This window comes from Eleginops maclovinus, chromosome 4 (genome assembly GCF_036324505.1).
Source record: "Eleginops maclovinus isolate JMC-PN-2008 ecotype Puerto Natales chromosome 4, JC_Emac_rtc_rv5, whole genome shotgun sequence".
Lineage (NCBI taxonomy): Eukaryota > Metazoa > Chordata > Actinopteri > Perciformes > Eleginopidae > Eleginops > Eleginops maclovinus.
The window spans coordinates 24,612,647-24,632,550 of record NC_086352.1 but is presented as its reverse complement, the minus strand read 5'-3'; the positions used below and the strand labels follow the sequence as shown (position 1 = coordinate 24,632,550).

The 19,904-nt window shown below is 40.2% G+C and overlaps 1 protein-coding gene across 1 annotated transcript in view; it reads right to left on the bottom strand.

Annotated features, from left to right (window-relative positions):
* myo9aa (myosin IXAa) overlaps positions 1 to 19,904 on the bottom strand; it is a 93,808-nt gene that overhangs the window by 3,668 nt on the left and 70,236 nt on the right. Inside the window, 27 exon segments of the mRNA XM_063881495.1 lie at positions 131 to 254; positions 763 to 894; positions 994 to 1,099; positions 1,238 to 1,366; positions 1,812 to 2,004; positions 2,261 to 2,322; positions 3,447 to 3,558; positions 3,795 to 3,845; positions 3,944 to 4,132; positions 4,283 to 4,399; positions 4,608 to 4,828; positions 4,952 to 5,079; positions 5,215 to 5,309; positions 6,190 to 6,216; positions 6,218 to 6,397; positions 6,614 to 6,713; positions 7,387 to 8,041; positions 8,086 to 9,104; positions 9,780 to 10,096; positions 10,569 to 10,718; positions 11,537 to 11,659; positions 14,251 to 14,361; positions 14,520 to 14,600; positions 15,893 to 16,015; positions 16,099 to 16,138; positions 16,654 to 16,794; positions 19,651 to 19,726. Of these exon segments, the coding sequence (XP_063737565.1) occupies positions 131 to 254; positions 763 to 894; positions 994 to 1,099; positions 1,238 to 1,366; positions 1,812 to 2,004; positions 2,261 to 2,322; positions 3,447 to 3,558; positions 3,795 to 3,845; positions 3,944 to 4,132; positions 4,283 to 4,399; positions 4,608 to 4,828; positions 4,952 to 5,079; positions 5,215 to 5,309; positions 6,190 to 6,216; positions 6,218 to 6,397; positions 6,614 to 6,713; positions 7,387 to 8,041; positions 8,086 to 9,104; positions 9,780 to 10,096; positions 10,569 to 10,718; positions 11,537 to 11,659; positions 14,251 to 14,361; positions 14,520 to 14,600; positions 15,893 to 16,015; positions 16,099 to 16,138; positions 16,654 to 16,794; positions 19,651 to 19,726 (4,802 nt within the window).

Below are 19,904 nucleotides of genomic sequence, written 5' to 3'. Positions count from 1 at the left end.
AATGTACAGCACTGAAGGAGTGTTTAGGATGGTTCAGTCAGGTAGGTATAGCCATGAGTAACTGCGAATATGTGATTAAATAAGATAACAGTTTGATTAGTAATAGTTGTCATATTTTATCTGATCTTACCATCGATCGGCGAATGAGGGTCAGTCTGCACTTGGCCTTATTCTCTGCAAACTCGAGGCTGTTGATATCCTTTAGTCGAACTCTGTACTTATTCATCTGTTCACAAACGATAAGTTCTACACACCTGTGGAGGGAAAGAAAACCGCTTCAGAAGAACTGAAAATTGTAGTTATGTTGAGGTAATAGAGAAACAATCGCCTTTCTACAGGCCTCATGTCTTGCCTCAGGTCAGTGGATCTAACATTTTTGGAAACAAAGAGTTAATCCAACAATTTTCTCAACCATCATTGAGGAAATTAGCAGTAACATAATCCAATTTAAACACCATTTTGTTTAAATAATATTATCAATGCGTCAGTTTTGTTTTGCTACTATGAAAAATGGAAATCACTTCAGTTAACTGTGGTTTCAATGTGTTTACTTGTCGAGCATCATCATTTGTCAATTATCTGTCAAAATTACACTTCTGCCATCTGAATAAATCTTGCTAAATTGGATCTTGATAGACTTAAATATAGTTTTGTTAATTGCTCCCACATGAAACACATTAATATAAGATCCACTGCTGCTCCAGGCTGCCTCGGTGAATGCTAAGCAAGTTATTTGATAGACATGACAAGGTTTATTCTTACGCTGTCGTCTTGCCAATGTCCTGGACACTCTGCATGGGATCAATGGTGTCAGGACAGCGCAGGATGCAGGGAGCAAAAACTATAGCCAAGGCGTTAGCTGACATCCGATTTGTGTCCTCTTGCAAAGAAACCCTAAAAGCATAAATTGAGTATTAGAACAGGCCGTCAGTAAGGAAATAAAGCAGTTTAATGCATTAATCCTACTATAGGATCATATGACCAGTTTGTTACCTGACGAGATGAAATATGAGGCGTTCCAGAGTGTTTAGATGAGTTCTGCTTAGCTGGTCAATAACTGAATACACTCCTCGGATCGTTTCCTTTTTATCCTGCAAAGCTTTGGAGGCAAATCACGATTAACCTTTACAGCAAACAAATATATCTTCTGCTGTTAACAATTATAAATTATCATTGTGACAGAATCTCCAGTGTGGTGGCTTTCAAAACACAATGGAGTTGGACGTTGATCACTTACCCATGGTTCGTATAAACTCCTCATACAGCTCAAACGTCATCAGAGGATTAGGGAGGTCTCTCAGCCACTGCTTGAAAACACTAGCGATGACGTGGATGTTGTAGTCGTCCAGATTCATGCCGTCCACATCTGAGTGGTCACAAGGACAATAAAAAAAACAGTGCAAGTAATCACATTTGTTCCTGTCCAACTCATGTTTATCAGCTTTACGTCCAGACAGTAAAGGCTTTTTTCTCAATTTTTGAGATTTTGGTCTACGATTCCCTACCCTTTCCCCTGAAGTATTTTAAAAGTGTATGGAAGTTGACAATTTTTATTTATTTTTAACATAAACCAAACTTCGGTTTATTTCCTCATTATATTCTGTGTAAGTCATATCACCCATAGCTTAATATATAGAACATGTTTTATTTCTAAAAACAATGGCTCAAAATAATTTTTTTAACGGTTATACTCATTACCAAAAAATAATTGCGTTATTATTAATGTTAGTAAGCTGCTGGGAAAGTCTCATCGTGATATATATTAGTTTAAGTGTTGAGCTCCGCTTTAGTAGCCAGCCAAAATTACTCACCTGTGTCGAGTCCCTGCTTGAGTTCCCTGATTTTGTTGGTGGAGCCAGACTTTCTGTATATTCCTTCAGTGTAGAGGCCATGCATCTCAATGTAGTTGATAAGCTTCTCCACAACCAGAGGCACAGTCCTCTCGTCATTAGTCAGACGAGAAACCTCCACTCCGAACTGTCTGGAGGAAAGCTCTGGATCAAACTGTTAACATACACAAACACAATATGCTCTGTTAAACACATAGACATGCTACACATTCAGACCCAACAAAGATTCATATTTGAAAAAGATCAAAATAACTGGTAATATATAAAAAATGCTTTCGTATTTCTCGTCTCCTTCGTCAATGCAAGATTATTATATTGCAAAAATAACATTAGCCACTGTACGTAAATCAGAGGTAAAACAATTAGTGTCATGGGACATTGTTGTCTGGAGCTCAATATGTCCAACTCACCTTCTTGCTGCATTTGTTGGTCGTTTTCTGGCAGCACTTTCTGTGGCAGGCGTACCGGCACACTGGATAAACACAGCCAGAGAAATCAAACAGGTAATTTCCATTATCCACAGAAAGGCAGTGCCTCCTCATAATTCAGCAAAAGTAGTTTGGACAAAAGAAAAAAAAGTGTTATCGCTTGAGAGACCAAAGCAGCATTGGCTGGCGTGAGAAAAACATCCTGTGGGAATAAATGACAAACTGTGTGGGGAAATCTCTGGAGAGACGGCGCTGCAGACCCCGTGAGTCCAGTTGAAAACAATCTGATTATGGCCGAGGGAGGAGAGAGAGAGAGAGAGAGAGAGAGAGAGAGAGAGAGAGAGAGAGAGAGAGAGAGGGTGGGGCCCGCTCTGGTGTATGTGTTTGTGTGAACAAGCTCAGTGAATGTCTGTATGGTAGAGATTGATGAAAAAGATTAAGTTAAATCTTTAAGTCAGAATAATGTGGCTGTATGAGTGAGTGAGTGAGTGAGTGAGTGAGTGAGTGAGTGAGTGAGTGAGTGAGTGAGTGAGTGAGTGAGTGAGTGAGTGAGTGAGTGAGTGAGTGAGTGAGTGAGTGAGTGAGTGTCATCATTTACTTGTCAATTATTTGGACATGGCCCCAACCAAGAGTTTGTTTAAAGTCAAAAACTTGTTCAAGATATGTATTTTTAGGAGAAAGTCAGAGATTTGTTTTACTCATTTCAAGAATTGATGCATGAGCGCAAACATAAATAGATATTGCAAATTCAATATAATAAGTGTTTTAAGGGCGCAAATGTCGTAATATATCAATTAATCTGTTGATTACTTGGCATTAAACTGTCAGAAAGTTCAAAAACAACAGCCAGCAAGAGTTCCAAGAGCTTTAAGTAACACTCATTGCTAAATATATGCAAATGTGTCATAATAAATCGTCACATTTCGAAAACTGATATTGGGAATATTTCCTTCAGATAAAAAAAGTATAACAAATAATGTAATAATTAGTTTTGTGTCAACAGAAATACTAATTATTACTTCGGCAACATATACAATTATTATAGAAAATATAACTTTACCAATAAGTTTCAAAACCCTTCCCTTTTTTAATTAGAACTACTGTATGGTATTCAGGGATCCTCATGGAGTCCTGTTTCCCCAGTAAAATATTTTGCATGCATACTTACATTTGCAAACACAGGCCCGGTCCATCATCCAGATGAGAGATGAGCAGTATTCACAGTATGTGGGGATGCTGTACTGGGTGGACTTGAAGATGTGGCCGTTATGCTCCTCCACCTGCAGAGTGCAGCACAGGTTCATTTGGAGTTCACTTGACCCTTTACATACAATCCAGTACATATGTGCATTTTTACTTTTTATTTTTGGCCTTTTCTATTCTGGTCGCTATTTTATTGACAGCATATCTTGTTTTTCCAAAGAGAAAATGGAAATGTAAAGGACTATCTCTTAGAGTGTTTCTGCTACGATTAAGATCATGTACTTGGATATGATGACAATGAAGTGAAACTTACAATATCCGTGTCCTTCTTCCTCGTTTTTTTACGCTCAGGTTTAGGTACCTGCTGTAGTAAAAAATAAATAAAAAAGGAGTATGAAATATACTTTAACAGTTTAACATCAGCTAGATACTATTTTCCAGGAGGCATTAGCCTGTCTTTACCCTGCTTATTGAGCTGTCCAGAGGTTTGTACTCAGTCATGAACTCATCCAGGAATACTTTGAAGGTGTTGACCCATACTGTGACAGGAGACTCTCTCCAGTCCCTCTGCTCCTGTCGCATTGTCTTTTCCAAGATCTGCTCAAACAGAGCGTAGAGGTCCTTGTAGCGGATGCTCTTATTATCGTCCATCTGGGGAGGAAGACAACAGGGTCAAGGGGAAGCACACAGAATTTCTCTTTTTATTTGATTACACATTTACTCCCTTTTTCTCTTATTGAAGAGTGATTTTTGACGCAATAGTGATATGTAATTCACGTTTAAAGTGTTGACAATACTTACTGCAAGAGCCGTGGAGTAAGAGTTGAAGATATTCAAACGGAATTCCTTCAGCGCCTTTTTAAACACAACATCCACCATGGTGTCCTTCTTACTGTCCTCCGTATCCAAGTCGTTGATCTATAATATAACAACATAATCATCACGGCATGAATATAGACTGCCCATAACTCTAAGCTATTTAGTAAATGTGAATAATTAAAAGTCCACAACTTCAAACTGCATTGTGTTCTTTTGGAGACCTTGGATGTTGAAGTCAACATGCAGACCATATAATACTCTTCTCCCACATTTATAGAGAGATTAAGAGAGAGCATTCTGTTTGTACCTTCTTCATCAGGAAGTCATTCATGCTCCTGTAGTCGTTGGTGCAGGTGAGGATCTGCAGTGAGTCGTTCTGCCACTGAGCAGGTTCCAGAGCCACACTGCTGATCTTAACGCTGCGCCGTCGCTTCACCTTGGGAGACGGCTCCTTGTTCTCCTTCAAGTCTCTGTACCCTCGATCTAACATCATATCAGGACTGCAGGGCGGCGACATGTTCTCCTGACCTGCTGTGTGGAAGAGGACAGAGGATTTATGGTTAGTATAAACTTCAGGTGAAGTTAAAATCTATAAAGACAGGATATAAGAAGCAAATGGCCCAAATATGCATTTGCTTTTTAATAACGCACCCTCTCCCAGCAATGGCCCAGTGTCTCCATAGTCTCCATCCAAAGAGTCACCCCCACAGATCAGCTTTTCTCTGGAAGTCTTCTTTTCCCCATATTTCGTCTTACCCCAGAAACGCATCCTACGAACCCTGTTCCAAATTGACAATTGAGATCATAATACAAACACCTTTAACTCACATATGGAGGAAAACGTCTTTAACAATTTACATTAAGTTCAAGACACAAAACTGTGTATGCTATCAGTGCTTTGTTTAAGAACAAACCTTCCATCCTGTGAGTTTTTGCGCATGGAATCCACCTTGACCAAATCTCCTGACGACATGGCTTTGTGTATCTTCTGTTCCTCAGAGCTGGCAGGCTGAAACAACAGCAGGTTAGATAATGAGGAAAAGTAGAACCAAAACCGGAGAAAAAACCCTGTTTTTGTGGATTTACGCAGCTCATGTGTTTTACAATCTAAGCAGCCGTATTAACCAGTAGATGGCAGCATCACATCACAGCGTCACCAGCTACTCTACATTTACCAGAGTTTTTTTTAGTATTTTTTTTAATATATATATAAATCTGAAGCATATGCTTAATAAAAATCTATGTCAAAGGAACATATGACACAAGGAAATAATCACTTTTTCTCAGCAGGAGAGCTGTTAAAAGACAAAAAGAGTTTGTTAAGTGAGGAAGAAAGTCAAGAGTCCAAGGATTCCCAAGGCCTGACCTGTGACCGACTTGTTAACAGAGGAAATATAACCAAGTGGCATGCAAAAATTATTGATTAAATGGAAAGAATTAATCAAGGGGAAAAGTCAGTGTTACAGCTGTGAGAGAAAGAGAAGCCACATTACGTTAGAGAGGAGGAATGTTAAAGGGTTAGTTTTTACGAGATGATTTCTGAAGGGGTTGTCAAACCAATTAAATATTGTATTTTTGTTTGTTTGACACCCTTGACTAAATGACTTTAAAAACCAACATTTATTTGTGTATCGTATATAAAATCACTGTATTTTCTCTTCTAGTGAAAGCAGAGTGTTTATGTTTAATAAACATTTTCTTTTTAAATGTCTTTGAAATGCCTTTCTTGAAATATGTTTGAAATGTCTTCACTCTTATGGTAAATGTTAGTTCTGAAACAGAAGTAGTTGGTACAGCTTTATGCCAATGAGGGGGTTAAAAAAGTCAAAGAGAAGTCAGCTTTAAGAACGCATAGAGCGCCACTGCTGGGCTTGTTTTGTGCCTGTTACCATGTCTGAGTCACTGAAACAGGACTCTCTTAAGCCCTCCGTCTGGGGGGCTCTGCTTGGAGAAGGGAAGAGAATGATGACGTGGGGTGTCTCCTTTATAGTCTTCCTCGTCTGATTCGCCCCCAACTGAGACGATGGGGGCACGGGTGAGGAAGTCTGAGCGGGTCCGTGCCATTCTGACTTTCTTTTTTTGGCCCGTTCTGCCAACCTGGAGTTTTATCAGGAGTGATAACAGCATGTTTAAAAGGAGTCTGCAATAACCTGCAGAAGAGCTTCAGTGCATTTCGTTCTTCATATAGGTTATCTGTGGCCATTTTAGTGTCAGACTAAGAGCTGCATTAATTCATTCACAACACAAAAGACACTCCTGCAAACACATGCTATTTGTTTGTTTCATACAGAGGAAACAGTAGAGGTTGCTTACATCTCTCACTTTTGCTCCTTTGGAGAGCTTGGGGACTGGTGAGGGTCCTTCTCTGGGAATCACTGCTGGCGTTACTTTAGGGACAGCGTCACTGTCAAACCTGGCAGGCAAAAAAAGGATGTTAATAAAGTAAAGAAAGTAAAGTAATTTCCAAAAATACAAAAGAGAAACGTCATTATATACACACTCAAAGCCACCATGTAAATATGTTTTATGTGGTTATAGCATAATTGAAATGTGTCTTAAGGCATGATTTGTTTTTGTTTTTTGAAAAATCAGCCAATCAAAATGATAGTTTGTGACATCCATGGGTTACTTTCAGCTCATTCATCTCAGTGTCCCTGCATCAAATCCATATTGCAGGGCAGAGTATGCAACAGTGCGTTTGTTTAACTGCCATTAGAGGGCACTAAAGTGAGAAATGTCTAAATTCTTCACTTACTGTTATAAATGTTTTAGTCCTTCTGAGTAAACAGTTTTTTGGAGTAACCTTTTTGGTTATACTTGTTTTATAAACCCTTTGAGTGTTAATGTATTATGAATATTTATGTATCTGTTCATTGCTTTTTAAGGTTATTTTAGCCATGCTTGGGTGTTTGTTTTTCTTTTGGTTCTAATACTTAGCAATTCATTGTTATTATTATTTATTTCTAGTTAAAATACCAAGATATTTTCCATTTGTGTAAAATGTGGAATTTTGATTGGAAAAAACTAGATAACCGAAACCCCTAAGTGCAAGCAAAGAAAGTGCAATGCTTTATTTCATGACTCACTTTGTAAAGGTCACTTTGTCCTTTGGAGAGAAGAAGATGTTCGGTTTGTCCGTCATATTAACCGTGGCGCCTGGATTAATTGGAGGCTTCTTGACTGCAGTCCTTGCTCTGGTTCCTCCTCCATCTTTAGACTCCAGCGTGAGTTTAGGTGCCCAACCTTCAGCAGCAGGCCTGTTCTCCCTGCGTTTTTCTCTGGCAGGTGGAGGGGGCAGCTGAGGGCGAGGGGCAATGCTCTGCAGGTCTAAAACTGGGTCAGAGGGCACTGATGGGGCGGTGGAGCCTGAGTGTGTCCTGGCATGAGGAGCTAACCCTGCTGTCTTCTCAATCAGCAGGGAGCTGGGTCTAATGGGCTTCCCGGCGGTTGCGGCTCCACCAACATCTGGTCCGCCCTGTCGAATATGCTGGATCTTGTGCAGCGCTTCTCCTCTCTGTTTCTCAAACATGTCTCTCTCATACTGAGCAAAGACAAGACGCTGCCGCTCCAGCACCTCTTTCTGCTGTCTGATCTGCTCCATCATCTCTTTCTCATTCTGCTGCCGCTGATTACGCTGCCTTACCTCTTTCTCCTCGTTTAGTCGCACCAGCTTCTCTATGACGGTCTGGTCACCCGAGGGACAGAAGTATGGACAGGGTTGGGGTCTGGTTTCTCCCCCGTCTGAGCTGCAGAATCTTGAACCTCCACAGGGGGATGGAAAATACTGCTCTGCTCTGGGCTTATCTGGCTTTCTTTCTGCATGCTGATTACCACCACCACTGGTCGACGCGATGACTCTCGCCTCTCTTTAAAAGGCTTGGTAACGGTGGTGGTGGAAAAAGATGTCTCTGTGTTTTGTTTGGGCTCTTCAGCAGAACGATGGGGCACGACTGCGCTGCACTCACTAGCAGGGACGTAAAAGGTAGGGAGGTAGTTCTCGAGTTTGGGCGGATGTGTGAGAGCAGAGGAGGCAGGTAGATCAATTTTGGCCTCGCTGCCTGGATGCACAACAGCATCAGAAACCTCAGTCCTGTGTGGTTCAACTGGCATTCGGCTTGTCGACACAATATCCACATCAAGCTCAGGTAGCGGAGCTACTGGAAGAACAGGGGAGCAGAGATCCTCGCTGTCTGTAATCTCTTCTACAGCCTTAGGTGGCTCGTCCTCCATGCTGAGAAGCTCGAAGCTGCCTTTGGAGCTCTGGCTGTCGGGCGTGCCTTGAGGAGAGCGAAGAGGCGGGGTCGCAGGAGGCACCAGCTCCAAGGACCAGCGTCGCTCTTCCGACGGGGACGAGGAACCTCCACTGGTCGCTCGCACCTTGAGGAGCTCCAGGCTGAACTTGGCCTGCTCCAACTCTCTCATCCGCCGGCTCTCCCTCTTGGCGCGAGTGGTTTTCTGGCTAGGTTCATCTATAGTTCTGGACCTCTCCCGCACCACCACAGTGGAGGTCTGAATCGAGTCCGGTGCTTCAGTTTGCACTTTAGAGGGACTCTCTTTGGTCCAAGAATGCTCTCCTTCTTCTTCCTCTTTCACTGCACCCTCATGGCTGTTGAGGACCTGCAGGCTCCTTTCTCGCTGTTCGTAGGAGCGATCCTCCCAAGTGCTGAGGTCCAAACCCATGATCCTCTCAGGGGACTCCTCCTCTTCCTCTGGTGAGGGACTCACCTGGCCATTCTGTAGTTGAAGCAGCTTCTCCTGCTGCTCCTTTTTCTCCCGCAGCCTCTCCTCTCTTAGTTTTCTGAAGCTGTAAATCAAGAAGGCATGGTTAGAAGTCTAGCTAATGTCAATGTACTTCTACAAACTACAAAATACTTTATTTTAAACAATTAGCTTATGCTCAACAAATTATTACTCCTGCACCTACAAACTCAGGGTCTGATTTAAAAAGTTTTGCTCTCAGCAGCTCAGCTGATTGTAGAGCTGCTTTGAGGTTGCTTGCGTAATGGCATGCTCTTACGAAGCCTGTTCTATAAGTGCATTGAACAATGAGCAAACACACTGCAGGAGCTGTGTGCAAAGATTATCTGGCTTTTCACAAGCTTTACCAAAAATCATGCAGTCACCTACCCTCAGAAGCTATTTTCAGAGTTAATGAAAATACAAATGTGGAGGAAAACACAATTTTATAAGGTACTGGTAAGAGGTGAGAGTTGGGATATTTTGCTTCCAATACATATTGTTTTTTAGAACAGTGGAAAATACATCCAACATACGCATATAGGTGTCTTACTTTAATAACTCGGGTCCTATATACGTACCTGTAGTGTTTCCCTAAAAGTCATCTTTAACTCACTTTTGTAATGAAGAAAAAAACTGGTCCTACTCTCTGGATAAGTTATTTAACTCTTTGGTTAAGTTATTTAACTCTCTGGATAAGTTATTTAACTCTCTGGATAAGTTATTTAATGGTGTTGCTTACCTCTTCCTGGCGAGGAAGCCTCTGCTCAGTCGCTGCAAATGCACCACAGCTACGTACAGACGCAGATAGGCGTCTCTGGCTTGATGACAGCGCCAGGCCGTCTGGATAACCAGAGCTGCTGTACAGCGCCGGTACAGCCATAACCTCCATGCCCTCTGCAGCACCAGAGCTGCCTCCCTCCACAGCCTGAATCTCTGACGTTCCCTGTAACCTCGCCAGTTTGTCTGCAGACACAAAGCTGCTCCCTCCTGGACGCTAGGGTCATATTCATTCTCCTCCTCCACCTCTTCTATAGGCTGGTATAGATGCCACCATTTCTGTATAATGGGTGATGGGAATGATTCATTATTACTTTCATGATACAAGGAGGTCTTTTAAAGTTTATTCAGAACATATAGAAACATATTTACTGAAAAGGTAATATACATTTCCTTTTTTCTTTTGATTTCAACTTTCCCTTTGAGTTTAACACAAATGAAACCTCTCTTAGGTTTACATTCGATCCAAAAATGTTTTAACCTCATCAAAACAAGAACTTGAATAAACTATAATTGTTGGTTCATCATTTAAATAAGCTTGGATTTTTTTATTTGTACAATACAATTTTGTGAAACTGTGATTTAATGTCATTATTTTTAAAATGATAATTCCACTGAAAGTTGATAAGGATAATATAAAAAAGCCAAAACTTTCAGGAAACAAAACACTAAAAAGCTATTTAATAACAAAGAAGGATTAGATTACAATGTATTTGATGTAGTGATGATGATGAAGAGCGATGTACTGTACCTGGATGCAGATCGCTGCTTCTCTCATTCTGACAAACTGCTTCCTCTCCAGCCGGGCTCTGAATCTCCGCTGCAGCGTGACGATGCGTCTCAGAACTTCAGTGTGGAGTAGGGCCTGCAGCTGCTGACGCTCAGCCTCCCGCAGAAACACCTGAGGGGAGGGACCAACATGCAGTAAACTCAGGGTGATATCTTTATATACAGAGGCTATGGGTAACACATTTACGCACAAAGAAATATACTCACAAACTCTTTCAAAAACACACAAACCATAGAGATCCCTGGCTTGATAATAGGTCACAAGTATGTCAGGTATGATCCTCTAATTATATAAACAGCATTTCAGAGGCATTGACCCCTCCATCATGACTCATTCATACTTTGGACCTATGCCACACAAAATATGGGACACTGTCTTCATTACATCCTTTTTTCCAGACGGAGGATGACTTCAGTAATATAACCCCAAGTTGCCCCCTACTGAATCATTCACTTTGTCTAGATGACTCTATTTAAAGTGTCTGGAATTGAACGTCCCACATTATTTTGAGTAATTCTGGGTCTTTGAGCTGAATTTTTCAAATTCCTTACTGCCTCAACATGCAACATAACATATCATGAAACACATATAAACATGCAGTATAATGAGCTTAATCATTTCCCTTCGCCAATGTCACCAAACAATGACATAACCTCTAAACCACTGTTTTGCTCTACCCTTCCATTTTACTTGTGCACTATATATTATTTAAATGATTGAACCCTGATTTATCTGTTTAATTCCCGTGGGTGTAGAATAAGTAAGTAAGTAACATTCGTCTAATATTTTCAAATTAGCTTGTTCCACACTCATGCTTTGTGAAGTACCTGTAAGGATAAAGCACTACAGCACTAATACATATTAGCAGATATTATCTTATCATCATCATCATCATCATCATCATCATCATCAGCCTTTTTTTTAAATACCATAGTCTTTCCCACTTGGTACCCATCTGGTTCTAGGTCCAGCAGGTCCAGGCTCTGCTGGATTCCCTCTCTGGTGGCACTGGTGCCTTCTGGGAGCAGCAGACAGAAGTGATGGACAAAATCCTACCAACAAAACAAGAACATGTGTTAATGAGAAATGTGTTCATTATCCTACAGTATTCTGGTTTAGGTTATGTGCAAATGATTTCTGTTCAGTAAAGTATCAAACAAAAGGTTAATAATCAGCTAAAAGATATCTTTTTATAAAATTGATTCCAGTACATTATTTTTGGATGGGGTAACATCATTTTAAATAAAAGAGTTGACCCCTGGCAGAAACTGAAGCGGCCTCCTGCAGCATCTTCAAGTAAATAAAAAAAAAGCTTTTAAGGCACATGTGGTTCAGGTAAAAGTCCAGGCTGTCCATATTTGCAGGGGTTCAAACATCATGGCATAAATATGCTGAACGCCCACTCTTCAAACTGAGGCCCATTGTCTGATTTCAATACACTCAGGGCTGCAGGGGGTGGTTAGGGAAACAGATGCTGTGTTTATACAATTACAAGCATGAGGAGTATTTCAGGGACCCAAGGACAATGGAGAGGCTCTGTTCTGAAGAGTGGGGAAACAGCAGAGTCCGCCGAAGTGATGCCATGCCCAAGATATTTCTCATTAGTGCTGACAGCAGCACTAAATATGTTTGGAGGGAATTTCTAATAAATAAAGATTTCTGATAGCTAAATCATCAGAGTGAGCTCACTAAAAACGTACAGCTTTATGAGAAATAATTAATATTGTATCAATATTTAATTAGTTTTTAGATTTTAGTGGGCCAATTTTTCCAGTGGTTGCGGAAGTACAACAATGCAAAAAATATAAATAAAATTCCTGGATATAATGTTTATTATCAAATGATTATGTAAGTGAAAATACTCTAGACAATGGCGTGTGACTGATGTGTTCTCAAGTTAGTTATAAGCAATGTTTTACTGCTGTAGCTTGGAGGTGCAGCTAGTTTCATCCACTTAATATACAGCTTAGTATTTTAGTCTAGTGGTTCCAAATCTAGGGGTCGGACCCCTTCAAGGGTCAAATGATAAATCCCAATGGGTGTGGAGATGATTAATAGGGAAGGGAAAAAGAAAAGAAAATACAACGTTCTGGTTTCATATAACATTTTAGATCTTAATATTGTTGTACCTTATCTCTACCTTTTACTTTGGCTATTAAACAGATATTCAAATAAAACCATCTGGACAAATATCTCTTTGTTTGAATTGCTTAAAACTCAGAAACGAACCATGACAAGGCACCCCAACTAAACACCATTAACATGTCAAAAAGGTTGGAAAGCACCATTTTCTTTATTTTATAAAGATGATCATGTTTTTCTGTTATTAATTATAAATAATCAGATAATATTTTGAAGATAAAGGTTGAATAATTTGCTCTGAAATGTAGTGAAGATGGAAAATAGTTCAATGAGCTTGGATTACCCTGAGTAACGGGCAACGTTTTTGGATGGAGTCAAGCTTGTTAAAATGACTCTGAAGTGAACTATTTTGATGCTTTGAGTGCCATTACTTCAGGTTTATGTGTGAAAATAGGCTTTGATTTTTTGAAGGGACTACTTAATAACCTAGCACAGTTCCTTAAAAACTTGACGTCACATGATTGGCACAATTGAACATTCAAAGCCACAACATGGAAACTATCGTAAGAGAAAACTAGAGTGGGAGTGAGCCACTCCCAACCATTTTCTGTCCAAACACTCACTTCCAATCAGCGTTAAAACATGATCTGCTTTATAAGTCATACTGTATTCCTCACAGGGTTGACATCATTCTTATGAGAGCCAACCCGGTTAAGATTGCTGCGACCTCATGTCGCCCATCATTTCATCTCAACACAAATCACAATAATCTGTGGCTCAAAAAAACATCAGTGACATGTTTCCCGGGGATTAATTCATCACTGGAACCAAAACTTGGGGAACCGGAGTGTTGTTTATATTTTGGGCCAATAGCAGTGAGATCAGTGTTGTGGCTTGCACACACTTGCACAGAGGGGACGCGTTAATGCAAACTGCTGCTGAACTCTATTTACCATTTGGCTTATTAAGTCTCGCTTCCTTGATAATATGATCCTTTGAATTTTTTAGATAAAGGATGAAGAGGGTTTGTAGTAACTTTCAAGAAACTTATAGCATGTAAGTTTAAAGGTCATGTTTAGTTTACTCAGCCATTGTCATCTTTTAGATTATTTCTTCTGTGACTCTGGAGGAGCTCTTTCATTTCTGATCGTTATTCCCAGGCCTTTTTAAAACAAAATTCCGCCTTGAAAACTAAATTAACTTTGAGAATAAAACAAAAAGGCGCCTTTTATTTTACTTTGGTTAAACGTTTTTTGTCTATTTTTTGTTGTTGTTATGAACTCTATTTATTATCCTTAATTATTATATAATATACAAATATGTGGAGCAGCTGATCTTAAAGTACTTTAGATTCTGTGTTGGGTAGTTATATTTAACAAAGCTCAATATTAATAAACTACTTGCAATATCTTAACGAATGTATCTTGTGAGTTAGGCTTTTAAATAAATGTTACATAGTCAAAAGTACATTACTTAATTTTAAATGATATAAGTGACAGTTTAAAAGTATAGGATGATAATCAAAAAGAAACTACATGCTGTAAATGTCCTTTTGTGTTACCTTGAAGATGTACTTGATGTTGTAGCCCGACTGGCGGATGCGCACAGTCTCCAGCATTCCTGTGTATCGCAGCTGCCTCAGCACCAGGTTATCATTAAACCTTAAGGGCAGCTGAGAAAAAGAAAAAAAAGATTATCGAGGTGAGAAGGAAAATGATAGAAAAGGAAATGTGTCAGGCGGCAGAGGTTACAGAGGAGGAGAGGGGGAAATGATAACCAGCTTTCAAGAAGTTCAAACTTCAGCCTCAGTCTGCAGAGAGCACACTGTACCTTCTCAGCATTGGAACGGATGCACTTGACAAAATAAGGCTCAGACTGACCCAGAGTCTCCATGAGCTTGTTGAGGGAGGCCTGCACACAGAGACATAAAAACAAGTCAAATTTAAAACAAAGCCGGAACATAAGGCACATGCAGAGGCGTATTGCTTGTGTTGATCCACAGCTGTTTGACAGGAAGAAGTCAAAGTCACGTGGATCTGTCAGCCGTGAATAACTGCTGGTGAGTAAAACTCTTTTCTGCATTAATGTCCTTGCCAGGGATCACAAATACAAGAAAGATCTCCATGTAAGCTTGTGGTTCTGTGGAAAATAAAGAAACATGTGTGTAGTATTTCCATGTGCATGTGTGTAAACAAATGCACATGTCTATGATAATTCAGGGGCAGGAATTCAGTCTCCTCCTCTTCCTCCTCCCACTCCTGCTCCTTCTCCATGGGAGATTAAAGCAATCAGGGCAGCACAGGATGTGGGAAGTGAAGTCATCCACACACTGGGGCCAGAACCGCCTTCCAGAGGGGCCTCAGCACTCATCTCTACTGTACCTCCAACAGCCAGAGCACAGAGTTCATGTTCAAAGAAATCAGGATAAAAAATTAACTGTTTTCCAGTGTTGAAAGTTTTTGTAAGCTGGTTTGTATTACAGGCTGTGTCCCAAGAGATATTTTCGACCTAAAGATAACCAAGTTATTCTCTATGTTAACAGTAGTTGTCAGTCTCATTTATCTCACTTCTGGGTGCATGAAAAAAAGAAAAACCTCTGCTGTGAAATGCAAAAACAAAGAGTAGAGCACCTACATTTAACAGTTTAAATGTTAGGAATTTGTTCATTCTTGTTTTCTTTATCCTCAACTCCTACTATGTTAACATTAATGAGATGGCACAAAGTGTGGCAAACTTTCTACTTGCTCACAAATCCTCAAAGTATTTTTTATGAGACATTTATTTAGCTTATTGTCTTAAATTACCAGACATGAAGTCATACATATTAGACTTGTATGTATGTGTGTGAAAACTATCCAAAAGACTTCACACACATTATGCACAAATACAGGGCTAAGACAGCGGACAGCGAAAGCTCGGGGGGATCCAGAGAATTGGAGGGATGTTTTCACCCACAGCCAGTTGTAATAGGACACACCTTGTTTTTATCATAGTTACAGCTGGGGGGAGATTCCTCACTGCAGCTCAGGCTAATTGTGTTATTTTTATGGTGAGAGCACTGCACGGTGAATCATCGCAGTATGCTTCTGGCTGTGTGTGTGTGTGTGTGTGTGTGTGTGTGTGTGTGTGTGTGTGTGTGTGTGTGTGTGTGTGTGTGTGTGTGTGTGTGTGTGTGTGTGTGTGTGTGTGTGTGTCTGTCTGACCTGGAACTGAGCACTGATACTGGGTGGCTTTTTCTTCTTGTGGAGGTGCAGCAGCGACTTGGTAATGCGGTCGTGAAGAGTCAGGTTGCTCAGGTACTTTAGTGACCTGACGTTCAGTAAATGCTGCAGATGAGACAAAGAGTGAGTTAGAAATGTTGATAATGAATCATTTCTTTAGAATCTATAAACAAATATGTGGACTGTACCTTGGGAAGAACTGGCTTGGATTTGTAGTTTTTGTTCCTCCTTTGAGTGAAAAACAATGAGGAGAAAAGTTAGTTCAGAATCTATTTTGAGCATTAAAGCAAAAAATGTGCCTTTTTATGTTATTCAACAGGTGAGAAGGGAACATTTTTTAACTGTCAAGTAAAAGCATTGAATTTATTCCAGACATTCCTCCCAAGTGGCTCATATCCCTGTCAATAAAGTTAAACTTTATTCATCCCTGTGGGGAAATCTTTGTGCACTTGCTCCCCTCCGGAGGGCGATCAGAGGTCAGGGTCAGCTGCAGAGCAGCACCCTCGGAGCTGGTAGGAATGCAGTGATCACTAAAGGACACACGAGGCAGGGCAGTTGTTTTCTTACGCTGAGTTTGAACTCAGATCTTTCAGTTTTTTTAGGTATGTCTCAAGTCCAAACGGCTGATCATAACAAATACCAGTAGAAACAATGACGCTTAAATTGTTTAGCATTTTACAATCCCAAAGAAAGCACAAAAAAACTATATTAAATACTGTCTTATTCAGAAAGAAGTTACTGACATGAGGATGTCGTGGGCTCTCTCAAGGAGTTTGCTACTGGCAGAGTTGACAAAGATGCCGTCTTCTTCTGTGGTGGAGCTGCTGGATGACAAGCGTCTGAGTCGACCCACACGCCCGTTCCATCCAAGGCTCGGAGAACTCCTGTAGACAAAACAAACACAAGCAGATCGATTAAAGTGACTTAATACATTATGTATAGTCCCTTGAAAACCCCTTTGAAGCCAACTCTTGATAGATATAATGGTAGATGCTAAGATAAGCGAAATATGGTTTGGGACACTTTTATTAGAATTGTTTTTGCATATGTTTTTTGTTGTTCAGATTTCCTTTAAACCTTTATACCTTATACTAAACAGTTATTACTCTGGGTCTTAGTACAATTCTCACCTGTATGGTAACATATTTTGAAAAGCATCAACAGTGTCTAATCTTTTGTCTCTGTGAAGGAAATCACTTTCCCAGGAAGAAATGTCCCCAGCAGGGGCAGTAAGTTTCGGTTTATTTCATCTCACACATAGTTAAACACCTCAAAGGGCTTAAACCTCAGCCCTCAAGGTGAAACCTAACCACTTTCCCATAAGGCAAACAAAAACATGTCTGGTCAGCCACTAACCATTAACCGGTCTAAACTATTTTAGCCCACAGCAGTGGACGGAGCAGAATAAAGCAACTAAGGTACCAACGATATCCACCATCATTGTCATGAATGCCACTCTAGCTGTGGCAGTAGCAACCTATCATTAATTTAGCTCCACTGAAGCTCTTTACTTTCTTTCCAGTATTATAATTTATGTGTGTACAAGAATGCCTCCTGATGAGCTGCAAGCCACTAGTCATGACACACAGACAACAGTAGCGAGATGTGTTAACTTATACTCTGTTATTAGCAGGGGGTTAAATCATTCCTACAGAGAAAACAAGGTGGCACACGAGCCTGTGGGAAGGACTTTAATGGCTAATAAAACTGAAAGTCTCTTTCACAGCTTTTTAGAGCAGGGACAGCTGTTTGAGTTGGAAACCATTTAACACAGCTGAATTAGGTAAATATGCGTTAAAAGACGTAGATTATGCTTGTTCCTCTTCAGTGTTGCTGTTGAAATAAACCACAGATCTTTGTGCTCATGTTTCAAGCTGCTTCTATGCACAAGAAGCATAATGCCATTGATATTTTTTCATTCATATTTTACATTTTGGATGAATCTTAATGACTTTGTTGCATCCTCTGATTTTTGATCTACCTCCCTAGCGTGATCTTTTTTTTAATCATAAAAGACCTTCAGAATGAATGACTTTCTCTTCAGCCTGCAGTGTGTAAACATTATATCTGCTAACTTAAGTATGTCAGCAGTGTCGCCGTGAGCATTAGGATGCTGTTTTAAGCTACACATGGCTGAGGTCGTACTGAGAACATACAGAGCAACTGTAAACCAAAGTCAAACACCTTATATGCCTAAACATACTTGGCCAGTAAAGCTGATTCAATATAAAAAATTAAAAATAAAAACCTAATCCATATCTTTTTCACTTTTGGTCAAATACTTGTATTTAATTTAATAAAGCATAATGTGGACATGCTGCAAATAGAAACCAGGTGTAACTAAAATGATGCCTCCACCAACCAGTCAAATGGCAGTTTATATCCATGTCTGCGAAGGCATAAAAACACACAATAAATGTGTGACTGGCTTCTTCATTCGTTTTCTCTCTATGGAGGCTGATACCAAGAGCAGGCTTCTGCAACGCGCCAGTACACTTCTCCACTTTACTCTTCACAGTCTGGGGTAATTCTCAAAAGTCCCACAGGAGTCTTAAAGATGTATATGATTTATACTACTAGCCTACATTACATTACAAATACTACATATTACAGCGGATGATCCAATAAGCTCAAGTATGTGTGTGTAAATAAAAGTTATTGGATTTATACTCCCTCTTTATATGATCTTCTGCAAGTATTTAAGGGTTTATTGTAAATGACCACATCATAAAATAATGTTTGACGTCACAATGTTAGCTAAGTTTAATGACAAATCGTCAGTTTGTATCTGGCATACCATATAAAGGAAATTAGTTAGAATTACTCCCCAGTTGATCATCGGTCTCAGCAAACGGTAATGCTACAACATGCTCCTTGTAGTGACAGTTTATCTCCATAGTCTCTCTTAGAGTCCCATAAAGCACTGCACTGTCCGCTGCTTGGTCCAGCAGACAAGTACTCTGCAGGGACTCATATTTATCGCTCTCTGGGCTCTCCTCTCCAATGCATAGCTCTGACTTTACATCACGGAGGAAGCAGCTGCACAGGGTTTAGTACTCTCCTATGTAGAGGATGGGTGTGCGAGTGTGAGAAAGAGACATAAAGAAGGGGGAGAAAGGTTGCAAATCAAATTAAGGAGGTGGGGGGGTTAACAGCCCCAGACTGAGCTCCTGTGTAACAAAAGCTGTCTGTACCAGCCGCTCTGTGCCACCACTAGTGCACTGTCGCGGGCTGCTAATCTCACTGTCCACAGATAATTAGATGAGGTGGTCCACCAGTGTCTCAGTGGGGAGGTGTGAGAGAAATGCTCAGGTCACAGCACAGTTATCACTCCTTTTTTCTTTCAAAGGCATGTGTGTTTCCATGCCTAGAGGTTGATATTCTTAAATTATTGATCAAAATATTTAAAGGAGGCTACACATCTGCAGGGATTCAAAGGTTTTCTTATACTTTGTTATGTTTATTATAAGAAGCACTGGAGGCCAAGTGGGTGAGGACTCGGACAATATGAACCATAAGGTCACTGGTTTGAGTCCAATCCTTTTTGCATTCGGTCCTAATTTTTCTCTCACCTAAATTTTCCTAATCTGGCTTTGAATTGCGCATCTATTTCAACATCTAAAGAATGTAAAAGCAGGGATTTATTAGTTTAGATATCTAAAATCTGAGTGCTGGGAAACTTTCTAGAGCCTGAAACACAAATTACAAAATATCTTACACAAAAAAGCACACACTCTTACCGTGGGGAGTTCTCATTAATGGTGTTGCTTCCTTGAAGGTCTGATAGCGGGGTTCGAGGAATCTTTCTGGTCACACCTGATCACGAAGAAACAGGTTGGCATTGTGTGAAATAGCACCAAAACACACACTCAATCACAACACACCCACACACAAACACACACTTATGCACAGAAACTGAAATTAAGACACTCAATAACCACCATGTGACACTCCAGTGTTACTGCAGTGAGTGTTATGTTTATTTTTTATTACC